General features: G+C 35.9%; 1 protein-coding gene across 2 annotated transcripts in view; it reads right to left on the reverse strand.

Annotated features, from left to right (window-relative positions):
• The window catches only part of LOC131059705 (probable LRR receptor-like serine/threonine-protein kinase At1g56140), a 140622-nt gene that overhangs the window by 107428 nt on the left and 17474 nt on the right, over positions 1-15720 (reverse strand). For both annotated transcript variants that reach the window (XM_057992725.2, XM_057992731.2), the window contains 5 exons: positions 8693-8764; positions 8508-8579; positions 8333-8404; positions 8040-8111; positions 7826-7897 (listed from right to left, as the gene is read on the reverse strand). In XM_057992725.2, the coding sequence (XP_057848708.1) occupies positions 7826-7897; positions 8040-8111; positions 8333-8404; positions 8508-8579; positions 8693-8764 (360 nt within the window). The remainder of the gene's footprint in view (positions 1-7825; positions 7898-8039; positions 8112-8332; positions 8405-8507; positions 8580-8692; positions 8765-15720) is intronic.

The following is a 15720-nucleotide window of genomic DNA, read 5'->3' on the forward strand; positions in this document are numbered from 1 at the left end:
TGCATTGAAATATGTGGAGTTTTATGTTTTCTAATGCTAGCTAAGTTTTATTGGAATATTTGGAACAAGTTTTCACCATCCATTCTCATTCAACATTCATTAATGATAGGAACATTTCATCAAAAAGTGATCATCGAATTGCTTCTACTTAGACATCCCTGCACATCATGTGTGGGTCCTTCAAACTCCACACCAAGCTCGCTAATTCATTTGGAATCTCTTCATAAGTTCACGCTAGCTGTAGGTATGCTTCGAGATTGCTATGCCTGCCCCAAATCTGTTGATGACTTCAAACTTCACACCACACTCAAACTAGGAGCATCAACCAGCATAATCTCTTTCCAGTCACCCTTGTACTGCTCAAAACTATCAGGCCAAGCAATATATATCTAAGCACCCAGCAACGTAAATATTCTACGCCTCAATCTTGTGAAAATGCCCTCCCCCACATCCAGCAATGACAATCTCCAGTTGCCTAAACAACGTTTAATACTATCACCCAACAAAGAAATAACATTTTTTTTTTGTTCTTTCCCTAATACATTCAAAGGTAGCTGTTGGTGTTGGAAATAAGCCACACCCGGACCGACGATGGACTGGTCCAAGAGGGGCCAGTAGCTCGGTGGTAGAGCACTCCAGCAGCATATGGAAGGTCCTAGGTTCGAGTCCTAGTTGGTCCATGTCTCAACATGGTATCAAAGCCAGGTCCAGGTCCAGGCTAGGAGCCCCAAGCACATGAGAGTTGTGGCTTAAGGGGGGGTGTTGGTGTTGGAAATAAGCCACACCCAGACCAACAATGGAATGGTCCAAGAGGGGCCAGTAGCTCAGTGGTAGAGCACTCCAACAGCATATGGAAGGTCGTAGGTTCGAGTCCTAGCTGGTCCATGTCTCAACATAGCATCCTTTGATATCCTCTATAAATGGCTCCTAAAATCTAACCGATGAAATAAACTTTTGTCCAATAATTGAAGAATACTAATTTTTTGTTTACCTACAAACCTCCGAAAAATTACCCATTCACTATTTTCACACCCACATGAAACCTGTGTGATTCCACCTACAAATTGGCTAGGGTAGATGTCTCTCCACCAAAACCAATCCCTTAGGGTTTTCATCCTAGGGCTTTGCTCTCATTGAAAACTCCAAGTCTCCACAAAGAAAATAAAATCCAACATATGTAAATGAGCTTCCAATAGACATTTTAAAAATTCCCGTAGAACCTTCCCGAAAGTACCTTTTTAATTTCCCAACTTAAAATAAATCCATAAAGCACTTTATAAAGTGACCGCATAGTATTTGTCCTTTTAAATCATTTAGTCACCTATTTTTTGATTAATTAAGATAAAATCATATGGAAAATTACTTTATTAGACAAATTTAAATAATTAATTAAAATATTCCCTAAGAAAGCCCCTCTACGGGAATTAAATAGGCTAAAAGGTCATTTAAGGCTACTCTACAAAAGAGGACATTACAGTATATGTGAACAAATTTCAGTTGGACAATCTAGAAACATTTCAAAATATTACCTTTCTCCTTCATGCACATGTTAAGATTGGTAATGATAAAATTTTCAGTGCATTTGGCAAGAGGGTTAAATTTAATATTAGCAAGACTCAAGACATATATATTGATATTGGCAGGTCAGTAAAGTAATGTAAGATGTTAATGATGAGTTATGTAACTGTTTGAAATTATAATCTAATAAATATAACACTTTTGATACAAGTACATATGACATGTATCAGATAGTATACACCATAGTTGAAAATCTCGGACTCGCCTCGGACTCGGCAAACCAAAATTTTGGACTCGGACTCGGACTCATGAAAGACTCGCGAAAGACTCGGCAAAGACTCGGCAAAATAAAAAACCGTAGTTTTACAAAAAAACATAAAGAAATTAATGCATTTAGAGAACATAAGTGCCATAATTGAAACATTACACATGCCATATGATCTACAAAGTACAAACACGCAATATTTGAAATTTCATCATTCATGGCAGCATATTCAAGTTTCAACTTTCAACTCTAAAATGTATAATACTATAATGGCAGCATAAGTATATAAATGTTCACAAAATTACATATAATGATATGTCCAAGTCCAACTGCAAATGTGAAATACAACAATGTGAATGAACAAACCAAAGAGAAGACTACATCTTCCTCTTTGTATTTTTCCTAATATAGCTCAATTTTTCAGGCCTTGAGCTAGAAGTAGTAGCAGTGGGTGTTGTGGTATCTAAATGGTGAGATGATTCTTCTTCAAAGTCATAGTCCTCATCATCATCCTCATCTTCGTCCTCATCTTCATCCAATCTTGCTCCTTCTGCATCTTGTGCTGCTCCTCTCTCTATTTCTGCAATTTCTTCTTCGGTAAGGAGGACATCATCACCATCATTTTGTTCATTCATGGTCCAATCACCATATGGATCAATTTCATCCAAGTCAATGGCCTCATGTGAAACACCCTCCACCTGTCTAACTCGAAGGCGAAGGTTGTACCGAACAAATACTAGATCATTGAGCCACTTTTGTGACAATCTATTTCTCTTCTTTGTGTGAATGCTTTCAAAGACACTCCAATTTCGTTCACACCCAGAAGCACTGCATGGCTGAGACAAAACACGGATAGCTATCTTTTGAAGATTAGGCGTGCCGGCACCATAATTCTCCCACCATAAATCTACAAAAAACATTTAGAAATATTAGAATTGAGAAAAAAATGTAACAATCAAGTTTGTAGGTTTTTTCTTGCACTATTGAACTAAGTTACTAAATGTTTTACCTGGTTGTTGTTTTCCTCTCCTATCAATTGCTAGTTGTGATGAGAAGAGTCTCCCCTCTGCACTTTTGTAGATCTTGAACAATGGAATGAACATTTCCAAATTCAGAAATAGATACTAGATAGTCAAAGTGTCAAACTCAAATTCAATAATGAACATTTCCGAATTCATAAATAAAGATAGAGCAATTGCAAATGTCAAATCTCACCTCCAACTCATCAAGAACCTTGTCTCTCAACTCAGGATCAGGTGTCATCTTATCAATGCATGTAATAACACCTGCCATGACCTCCTCATCAGCCCTAAATGAATCAGAGAAGTAGAATTTTGGGTTCAAAAAGTAGGCGAAGGCATGTATCGGTTGGTGGAGTTGGTTTGTCCACCTACGATCAATGATGCGCCAAAAGATTTCACATTTTCTTGCATTTCCACAATAGTAATGTGAAATGGCCTCTTTGGCCCTATCCATGGCCTCATAAATGAAACCCATTGGCATGCCCTCTCCATCCACCATACAAAGAACCCTCACCAAAGGTTCTGTCACCTAAAAAAATTAAAACAAATTTTAAATTAGTACAAAATCAACCCCTAAAAAATAAAATCAGCAAATAGACAAGATTGTATAAACTTTACTTTTGTGTTTGTTACTTACCGCAGTCAACTCCTCTCCACTTTTATTGAACCCTTCATCAAAAACAATGGTCACAATCTTCTCTGCTTTAGGTCTTTTGGAGTATGCAGACCCCAACCAAGCATCTGACACAAACATCTACTTAAGATGAGGAATGGCACTAAGAATGCTCTACAAAGTGATGAAGTGGCTAGCAAATCGTGTCACTCCAGGTCGCACAAGGTCCTTGCCATTTGTGTGTTTTCTCATCAAAGCAAGCACCCAAGTATGGTTGTAGATGAATTTGGTGACACTTTTTGCATCTTCAACCACCTTCTTCACCCATCCAATCTTCCCAATGTCCTCTAGCACCAAGTCCAAGCAATGTGGAGCACAAGGACTCCATGTAATCGAAGGATGCCTCTGCATAAGCATTCTACCTGCAGATACATATGCAGCTGCGTTGTCCGTAATAATTTGGACAACATTCTCAACTCCAACTTCCCGAACCACACCATCCAACAAATTACACAAAGTCTCTACATTTTTTATTTCATTTGAGGCATCAACAGATTTTATGAATACCATTGCACCATTTGAAGCCACCAAGAAGTTGAGAAGAGTCCTATTCCGTCCATCTGTCCATCCATCAGATAAAATGCTGCATCCTTTTCTCTTCCAATACCTTTTCTGATCATCAACCACACCTTCTGTATTTTTCACAGCTTTCTCTAGCAATGGCCCATTGAAGTCATGACCTGTTGGGGCCTTAAACCCCTTACCCGCCACTGTACATGCATTAACAAAACTTTCCCAACACACATTGTTTGCTGCATTGAAAGATAGATTATTGTAAAACCAAAAGTTTGAAGCTGCTATCCGTGCTTGTTCATGCTTCTCTCTATTCCATCCTGTACCTTCAAGTGAAGGTTGTGCACCTGGAACATTGCGTGGTACAAAAAAATTAGGGTCTGATCTAACAGGAGTGCCACTAGCCTCACCCTCATTGTCACCAAAAGATGAAAGTGACTGACGACCCCGACTGTGACCAATGGGACCCGAAGTGGACAATGTGGGATTCATTGCAGCTGCCATGGCTTCTCTTGTTTTTTGCCTTTCTTCCTTATGCATATCATTCTCAGCAAGAATGGCCTTCATCTCTCTAATAATTTCAGGAGTTGATTTGGGGCATGCCTCCACACCATATCCAGGTATTTGTGCAAGGTGGTATTTTAATCTATTGATTCCACCAGTCATCCATCTTGTGCATTCGGTGCAAGTGACCTCCCCCTTTTTGCTTCCTGCAATCCCATATTTCCAAGCTTTATCTCTTTGTCTTCCTGACCTTGGGGTTGCCCTTGGAGTTGAACTTGCCATTGCTGATTTAACATGAAAAAAAAAAAACAGCAGAGTTTTATGGAAAATCAACAAAAAAAATGACAATGAATCATTTGGGAAAAATAGCATTCAAAAACAAGAAAAAAAAAAGAGGAAATAACTTAGGAAAGAAAATAGAAAAAAATTTGGCAGCATATCCCCTTGTTTTTCAAGATTTTTTTCAGTTTCAAAACAATGAAATGATTCAAATGAAAAAAAAAAAAGAAAGAGAAAAATCCTTACCTAGATCTCTCTTGCTGATTTTTCCTTCTTCCCTCTACTCCTCCAAACCCTTCTAACCTGCTCCAGCGAAAAAAAAACCAAAATGAAGTCAAAAAATTAAAAAAAAAACTCGTTTTTAACCCTCACGGGCACGTTTTTCTGGGCCCGCAAGTCCCTGTGAAAGACTCGCGAGTCCGAGCGAAAGACTCGCGAGTCTTTCGCAGGGACTCGCTTGGACTCGCCCCGCGAGTCCTAGGCGAGTCGACTCACGGCGCCAAAGGACTCGCGAGTCCGTGGCGAGTCCGAGGCGAGTCCGAGAGTTTTAAAACTATGGTATACACTATTTAAAATTATACTGCAGGGCACATGAGAAGTCAGCCCCAATTTGTGAACCTGTGGGATGCCACCAAAACTTCTTAAATGCTTAGTTCTAACGCTGATACATCTCTTTCGTATGTATGCTTAAGTTATCTTATCTATCCTTTTTTTTTGCGTAGCTGTAATGTCCCATTTTTGCTGGAAGAAAATAAATAATTAATTAATTAAATTATTATTTTGTCTTAAGTTATTTAAAGGCAGTTAATATTTAATTAATTATATAAGTTGCTGAATCATGGGATTTTTTGGGCGATTCTGGGTACAAAACGTACCAACATTGGATTCTGGAACGAATTTCCTGTGGGTGCATCCAGGGTTTGTGTTTTTAGATGTTGAAATGTTTCTGAAATGTTTAGTGATTCTAGTTTGATCTTTTTCATATTCAAAACTGAATTTAAATTAGTATTTTATGTTTCAAAATTTGAAATTTATAATGGTTTTGTTTAGCATATGTATCCGTATATGACATTCTAAACTTAATTCTATTTTTTAGCTATACATACATACATTTATTTATTTTAAATTGTACGATTGTACGTTCCCAGCCCCCAAAAAGAATTCTGCCATACGCACATTTTGTACCCACATACCCGTTCCCGTAACCATTTCGGCAACTTAATTATTATTTTATATAAAGTGATTTGTAGAGTTAAAAAAGTAAAATATTAGTAAAATCACTTTATGACTTAAAAATTAAATTATTTAATTTTAATATTTATTATTAAAAAATTCTAGTAAGTTGTGTGATTATAGAACAATCTTCATGGGAGACAAATAAGTAGGTTAAAGATTTTTACAGAGGTATTTTATTATTTTGGGAATAAGGGTTATTTGACAGGTGACTTTCAAAATGAAACATCATCGCAGGTGAATGTATATTTTACTGTAAGAGAATTAAATTATTAAAGTTGGGTGAACAAGATATACTATATTGTTGAATTAAAGTGTTATTGGTGACTTTAATAAACCGTTCAAATATGGTCAGCAGATGGTATATTTGCATAAGGTTCTCGATTCTTTTACTACAAGTGGCGATTGTCATTACATGAATATCGATTATTTACTATAAGGGGCAATTGTGATTACATGGATATTGTTGAGCGAACATAACCACTTGTTGTGGCGATTGTATGAGGGTTAGTGGAAGATTAAATAGAATGAGCAGCTGAACAAAAATTCCAAGTAATCGTGGGAATCATATGTCACTTTATTCTAGAAGTCAAGAATACTGCATGGAACGATTTGTCTAGTAATCTTCCCAGGATACGCATTGAAAATCGTCACCATTTAAAATTACACTTCAGTACTTACGTGGGATAAATGGGGATTTGAGGAGGATAGTTACTGCTGAGAATGAAATGTTTAGCTGGATGCTGTTTCTTGTGTATGGAAGATATTAATGTCTGCCCGTGAATATAGAGACTAAGGTTTGGCTTGAGAAGCGACTTGCATAACATTTGTTACATAATAAAATTGACTCTCTTGATTTGGTGATTATTATAAGCTAATCTTGGCTTCCACATATTCTCTCTTTCCCATGCATCCCCTTCCCCTTGATCGCATGGGTGGTATGTGAGCTATCCTCCATTGGCATGAGGAATTGTTGCTGAGTGTGGCATCTATACTTTTGGCGTATGTTCAGTGGGAAGTTGCGGCTTGTATTATGGCTCAAACTCCATTACATTCAACTTTATTGCCGATGGTAATGGAGTTGGGTATGGTCTTCTACAGTAAGGGAATGTTGCAGCTTTAGTACCCAGGAGGAAGGGATCGAACCTTTACAATTATTGGCTTACCAGCTTCTAAGGGTTTTAGACTGTTATGTTGGAGACTTTCAGATATCTAGAACCTTAATGGAACCTCGGCAAATACAAGGTGCATGATATATATATTTCTGATATTTCCACCCTTATTGCTAGAACGTTGTTTGTATTAATGGCCACTTAAAATTATTAACTTTACATATTTATTTCTGTAATTCCGAATCAAGATTCACATTGACATTAACATCCGCTCTCACTTCAAACTGAAACTGTTCATCAGACTCTACATACAAACCTGCGAGCTAACTGTTTGACATAATTCTCAGAGGGAATAGGTTAGAATAAAACAGTTTTGGATGCTGGCAAATAGTCTAAAAGGCCAAGTTTGTTTATAAGCATTTCATGAATGTCTCTTAATTATAAATCATGCAAAGTGTATCATTCATAGAATCTGTGATCTGAATTCTATCAAAACAATCTGGGAAGGTCAGTGAAGTTGGATCAGACCCTAGGTGGTTTTTTTACAGTAGCAAAGTGGACAGAGACCTCTTCTGACAAGTGTTGAACTAAAATCAGAGAGCTTCCACAAAAGGATTTCTCCCTTAACACAAATTCTTAGTTATGTAACACCCATAAGCTTTAATTTCCTAATTATAACACCCATAAGCTTTCAAGAATAACTTACAGCATCTGTAGTTCGTCCAATTTTCCAATGTATTCGGGAATTTGACCAGAGATATTATTGTTTCTTAAAAATCTGCCAAGATTAGTGAAGAGCATTGTAGAATAAGTGAAATAAGTTAAATCAAAATCAAATTTAGAAACAAATTCACATCAAGCATTAAGCTTCGGGACCATATTCCCATACACATAAAAAACACTTTTATCTTTTCACTCACAATGTTTTGAGATTCTTCAGGTTTGGTAAGACTGGAAGGGATGTGCCACCATTAGGCAGATCACATATGATGCTGTTTAATCAGAATGAAAACATGCCATCCAAGATATTAAATGCACATCCGGTAAAAATGAAAATTTTCTCCAAAAAATTAAAAACCTATGAAAAAGCAACTAGCAAAATTAGGATGACAGGAAAAAACTGTTTTCACTTGTGATTTTTAGTTAGTCACGTCCAAAAAGCAATTTATGTATTCAGAATTGAGTAGGCGAGACGAAAGGTCCTTCAGCTTACAGGCTAGTCAATTTAGTCAAATTTGATAGGGTTGAAGGAATTGGCCCTTCAAAAGAAGTGCCTTCCAGTTTCCTGAAAAAGAAACACATTACACACATGGAAAAAGGAAAAAGAAACATGTGTTTATACAATTAAAAACAAATACAAGCAATAGTTCAAGAATCAGTAATCTCACAAGTCCTCAAGTTGGGTCCAGTTTCCAATGAGATCTGGAAGTTTTCCGGTGAAGTTGTTGCTAGATGCCCAACTGCATACAAAAACATTGTTTCCGGAGACATGAATGATGTTGCTACCAGATTTGACAACTTCAGAACTTGAATACAGAAGAATATGCAGAACATATAATGTTAAGCTACTTACAATACTTGCAGCTTCTTTAACTTGGAAAACGTTGTAGGTATTGTTCCACTGATTTGATTGCTTCGCATATAACTGCCATGAAAATATAATTCTATCATTTTATTGTATATATGGCGGCACTGTATCAATATTGATTCTGAAGTGATGAAAATTCTATGAAATAGATACCAAGGATACAATCATCAACAATTCACATTAATTTAGATGGCATCTGATCCACCCATATGTCTGCTAAGGCTCTGCTACCAACCATTAGAAACAAGGCCACAATGTCCACAGGACTAATTGTAATGTCCCCGCTTCAAAAGTATACACAGATTAGAATATTCAGAAATATTAAATTTATTAAGGCAGTTTGAAAGGGATGCAGCTGTGAGCGACTTCTACAGGACAAGGAAAATTTACTTTTTAACCACTACTGATTTTGGTAGCTCTGAAAGGGGATGAGGAGTGTTGAATAAGGCAAAAACAAATCAACTAGAAAGACAAAAACAAAATGTTAATCGCAGCATTTATCCTATCATAAGAAAGCAAAACGTAATTACAAGGTAGAAGGAATTGCAGAAAATCCAAAGCAGCTGGCTCCAATAAAAGAATTAATTAATATTATAAATGAAACAATAAATAAAGAACTGTTAATGTTTGTAGCTTCAGTCAAATGATCATTTAGAATACATATAATATATGTTGATTAATAATAATATATTATTATGTTATATTATTATATTATTATTAATCATATAAAATTTAATATTCAATATTAATCTATTATATTATTCTAAATTAATAATTGATTGATGAAACATTATAATATTGATTAAATTATTATAGTTAAAGGAGAGACATGTCCGTTCAAGGACATGCCTCTCCAAAGGAATATATATAGTATAATGTTATTCAATTTGAGAACACATAGAATTCCAAGAATGCAAGTATCAAATTGAATTAGATATATACATTAAAATACATCCAATAAAACCTGGGAAAATCAACATAGTATCAAAGCTCAGGCCTGTGAAGTTTAATTTGGAGGTTGGAGAGGGTTGGAGAATTCAGTTTTTTCTAGAATTTTCAGTCTGAAATATGCCATTGTACGGCCCTTGGTTGGCCTCAAAATGAAGACTATAATATATGGATGGAAAGATCTGTGTTCCTAGTTTTCAAATATGTTTATCTCATCAAATTTGATTCAGTTTTGTGCAAAATATGACGACTTTGGTGCAGGTCACTTGAAACCCTACCTAGGGTTAGCAGTTTTGGGAAAAATGTCATAACTTTTGTTTTAACCGTTGGATTTGGCTATAACTTGGAGGAAATGTTTGTAATTAGATTTTCTAACATCTCACCGAAGAGATTGGATAAATTTGGTAAATTGCAAAAGTTATTAACGACTGTGTGTGGCAGATCATAATGAAAGTGTTGATCAAAATTATGAAAATGTTCTACATCATTCAAAGGGAATTATGATGAGAGATGATTCATGGTGATATTTCTTATATGGGCTCACCTTATGAAAGGAAATGTTTTAAACTTAAGACAAGTATTCCATGTTTTATTAAGGCGCATGAATTATTGAGTTTGTAGTTAATGCTATAATATTGGCTAGTAAAATCTTTTATGCTTCTATCATTGGTATTTCTATTCGAGATAATTTAGTTTATGAGCTATTTGCATTCTCTCTCTGACATACCTTCAGGACGAAAGCACAATAAAATTGAGTTAAAGGGAGAAATAAATTGATGCTTATAAATGAATTGATGATTGAGACCAGATGCAGAGGGAGTCTGATATTTCAAAAGAGGACAAGAGTTTGATACAAGAACTTGTGCTTCAGAGGGAGCAGATGGTTCAGTCAACTTGTGACAATTTCGATCATAGTGATTGAGAGGGATTTTCACTATTGAAGATGAAACACTTATGAGGTAAAACTTGATTCAATTGATTATTATACTAATGAAATCATTTAATGCCTTATGGGCCCTATGTAAATCATAAGGAAGTGACGACTTCCAAATGATTTCCACTTGTATTTTTGAGGTTATTGGAAGGTGACGATCTTACAATAACTTGAGCTTGTGGATAGAATCGCCGACTGAAGCAATCCACGTAAGAGTTTGTGGATAGAATCGCCGACTGAGGCAATCCACGTGAGAGCTCATGGATAGAATCGCCGACTGAGGCAATCCATGTGAGAGCTCATGGATAGAATCGCCGATTGAGGCAATCCATTTAAGAGCTCATGGATAGAATTGTCGACTGAGGCAATCCACGTGAGAGCTCATGGATAGAATCACCGACTGAGGCAATCCACGTAAGAGCTTGTGGATAGAATCGTCGATTGAGGCAATCCACTTAAGAGCTTGTGGATAGAATCGTCAACTGAGGCAATCCACGTGAGAGCTCATGGATAGAATCGCTGACTGAGGCAATCCACTTAGGAGCTTGTGGATAGAATCGCCGACTGAGGCAATCCACGTGAGAGCTCATGGATAGAATCGCCGATTGAGGCAATCCACATAAGAGCTTGTGGATAGAATCGCCGACTGAGGCAATCCACGTGAGAGCTCATGGATAGAATCGTCGACTGAGGCAATCCACATGAGAGCTCATGGATAGAATCACCGACTGAGGTAATCCACACAAGAGCTTATGGATAGAATCGCCGACAGAGGCAATCCACGTAAGAGCTTGTGAATAGAATCGCCGACGGAGGCAAATTCACACCTTGAGACTATGGTTGATGCAAATACTCCCCTGTGATGAGCATCATATGGTTGATGCAAATACTCCCAATATCATGAGATGATATTTTTGAGTTATGGCGAATATCATGTGCCTTGATATTCTTGTTTATACCATACTTCCTGATATCATAGTGAGATAATATTTTCTCTTTTCCATAATTAATCTAGACTTAATGCATTTGCATTGATTTTATCTTCCCTAGCTAAGAGGGAGTGTTAATTATGTTTTGTGTAGCTATGGTGAGGGCCATAAGTGTTGACATGGGAGATCACTACACATTCTGTCTGATCATCCTCCCTAGCTAAGAGGGAGTGTTAATGTTTGTAGCTTCAGTCGAATGATCATTTAGAATACATATAATATATGTTGATTAATAATAATATATTATTATGTTATATTATTATATTATTATTAATCATATAAAATTTAATATTCAATATTAATCTATTATATTATTCTAAATTAATAATTGATTGATGAAACATTATAATATTGATTAAATTATTATAGTTAAAGGAGAGACATGTCCGTTCAAGGACATGCCTCTCCAAAGGAATATATATAGTATAATGTTATTCAATTTGAGAACACATAGAATTCCAAGAATGCAAGTATCAGATTGAATCAGATATATACATCCAATAAAACCTTGGAAAATCAACAAGAACAAAAGGGTATGAGAAAAGTTGTGGCAGTCAGAGAAGAAAGGTATTTAAGAGAGACCAAGGAAAGAAAAGTAGCATCATTTAGAAACATTTTATTATCTGATTTCTACTCTTCTAGGAATATGGAACTACAATTCAATTAACTTGAGGATGAAACCCCTCTAGGTCTGCCATTGGAGAATGAAAACCCACAATTCCTTAAGAGTGATTTCACATGGAGATCACGGTTGTGCAAATTCATTTAATTATCAAAAATATCAATTGGAATTGTATAGGTTCCTGCCTAAGTTGCAGGGTTCACTGGTTTGAGGGCCCGGTACTGGTCCAGTTCGGTTCGGGTATGGATCCTAGTCTGGTTTGCCTATGGGTCCAGCCAAGGTTCATGCTCGGGCGAGCCAGTTCATTTGGGGTGAATGCAGGGCAAACTACAGGGCAAACTAGGATGCCTAGGTGCCCAAAAACTTTTTTTTATTTTGCAAACTACCACTTGAAATCTACCGGTACCACAAAATCTTACAAATATGTCTCTAACTTGACTGATAACATTAAATTTGTGGTGAGGATTGGATCATGAAGGATACATTTATAATCATGTTCAAGTGCAAAGTACCCATTTTCAAGTTAGAAAACACCACCTAGTTCAATCAAGGTGTTGGGTACCATAAACATGCACCTTTATATAAAAACAACCTTATTGCTCCTTACCACAGGGTTTACAAGTTAATCTCGTATACCCTCATTCCTCCAAAAGCAAATAACATGTTTTTGTTTTTGCCTTACCATATACCAAAAAGAGTACCATCAAGGGCTTCAACATATCCTCAAGATCCCAAACTGGAGCATTATTAATCAATATGAATGGGCATCAGATCTGCTGGTACAATGATCAAAGAACAACACTAGGGTGAAGAACATTCAAATCAGAATGGTAGTGCCAAATAACCATAGAAAAGGCTGTAACACGAGGCTTAGGAATCGTCAACACAAGTCAATCCTATACTTGAACTCGATATCATTATTTTGATATTGAACTTGATGTATATGATGCTATGATTATAAGTTTAAGGTAGTTTTGTTGTTTATATGATGCTATGTGACATTCTAATCTTAATTCATGCTTCTAGGTTGCATAAATAAATAAATTTTGCCGTACTTTACATTGTTTTTCTACCAACAAACCCAAACCTCTTTTCAAAATTTTGCCGTACCGGCAAACCGGGTTCTCGAACCCCCAAACCTAAAACCACATCTGAACCAGCAACTTAGGGTCACTTTCTGCAAATATATCATTCTATAGAAATTAAAAAATTAAACTTGATTAGATATTATGAAATATTCCCTCTGAGTTATTAAAAAAAATAAAAATTAAACACAATATTACAATGGTATCAAAGCAGGATCTTGCCAAATTGTGAGAAATTCTTCCTATCCATGTTGAGTGACAAAACCAGCATGTATCAGCCAAGAGAACTTAGAAAAAATCAACCTCAATTGCCCATGAACAAAGAAATAGAAACTCTTTTGGAACTTGAGGCAGAAGAAGCAAATATAGAAAGAGAATAAAACTTCAAAAGATATTAAAGAAAGTTTGAAAGAATGTTTGATCTTATGATGGATATGATGGGGATAAATGTTACATATGATGCATGACAACCAAAAAAAACCAAAAAATTCCAACATGCTAAATACTAAAGAATATCCTTTTGAAGCCAATAAGAGAAATATTAATAAGCAGAAAAGTTACACAGAGAGAACCATGGGTGGGTCTATGGATAGACCTCTTTGTCCTCCTTTCATTCAAAGAAAATAAGTTCTTGTGAGGGAACCACAAAGCCCAATGTAAAATGATATCTACACCATGTATGCAAAATATCAAGAGCTCCTTCTAAAAAATTAAGAACTAATGACTCTTACTAATTGCATAACTATGAAAAGAAACAATATTCTACCAAAAGTTGGAATATGACCAACAAATTTTAGGGAAGTTGACACTCTACATTTGATGGTTCAAATATGTGTACTACTTGTGCATGGGTGCAAAAGTTACACATACCTATTGTTGAACCTATGAAGGACAATGATGCTATCAAAAATGTCACCTTACACTTGGATGGCTCGCAATAATGTCCCCTTTAGGATATTCCTATATTTTACCCTAAAACTACAATTTCAATTAAAAATAAGAAATGTAATACATTTTAGAAAATAAATTTACCAATTGAAATGCCCTTTAAGATAATTCTTGGTTTAGGTCCTAGACACAATATTAGTCACTAGAAATTGACATTAAACCATAAGCAAGATAACATCTATTTTCACTAAGCATTAGTATGCATCATGATATCATATAAACATTATTTGTATTAAAATCTAATTAAGGCAATAGCCATTCCAATGTGGATTTCTATGATAATCTCATTCGGAATTCATTGAAACTTGAAACATTTGAAAACTGCAATCTCAAGGTCGGTTAGTAATGTCCCCTTCTCAGCTCTAAACCGTTGGATCTTTAGCCTATTCTGGAAACCCATAGGCTAATCAGAGACTAAATTAGGGTATCCATCTTCTCAGTGGATTTCAGAAAGGTGTTTGCAAGAGTTTGGAAGTTTGCCTCAGTTTTTTTGGGTTTCTCGAGAGTTTCAGAGTGGTATGACATGCATTTCCATCAGAAGGGATTTCTTTCCGAGTGGATTTTAGAGGGGTGTTTGCAAGAGTTTGGAAGTTTGCCTTCTGGGTTTTTCTGGGTTTCTCAAGAGAATCAAAGTGGTATGACATGAATTTCCATCAAAGGAGATTTATGAATTTATTATTTTTAGTAAATTTTGACAACTACCCGGATTGTGCTTAATAGGTGTTTGGAATCAATTCCTATTTTTAGCTACGTTACCCTGAGTTTTTGAGACAAGGATGGCAAGGGACAGGGGTACACATTTCTAGGATGATGATTTATTTTGTCAATTTTGGGGACGGCTAGAGGACGGCAAAGGGGATGGCTATATAAAAAAAGGGAAAATTAAAATATATAGGAAAATTTAAAATATTCATATGAAAACATAGATAAAAAATTTACATATACATTATAGAACCTTAACATATAAGAACCAGCAGAGTTCTTATGGCAAATTTGTGTTAAATTGAGAGTCAAAGTCAAATTGCTTATAGAATTCATTGTCAAAATTCATTCTCTATATGCAGAATTTATGGGGACGTCCCTTTGAGTCCCCTATCCCCAGGACAAGGATGACTGAAAAAAATACCGGGGACGCATCCTCAAGTAACGTAGATTTTTAGTAAGTACTATGTTTAGTAGTACAATATAACACTCGGTTTCTATTTCTAGCAGTCCGGTTTGAGGGGTGGCTCATTCGGTTCTCTTGGAGTCCATTTTTGGAAGGTAATATCTAAAATAATTTTATAATTCCAAGTTGCTTTTTGATCCCCACGCCTAGGCTCAATGACTTTAAGTTGTTTTTAAAAGATGTTCTCATGAGGGTGCCCAAGTTGGGAAATATTAATATTTTTATGAAGTTATTAGTGCACATGAAAAGGGAAATAAAATAAAGTAAAATTTTTAATCCCACATGACTTGGAGAAGAGGGTTGATTCTTGAGAAAAAGC

Source organism: Cryptomeria japonica, chromosome 9 (assembly GCF_030272615.1).
Source record: "Cryptomeria japonica chromosome 9, Sugi_1.0, whole genome shotgun sequence".
NCBI classification, from domain to species: domain Eukaryota; kingdom Viridiplantae; phylum Streptophyta; class Pinopsida; order Cupressales; family Cupressaceae; genus Cryptomeria; species Cryptomeria japonica.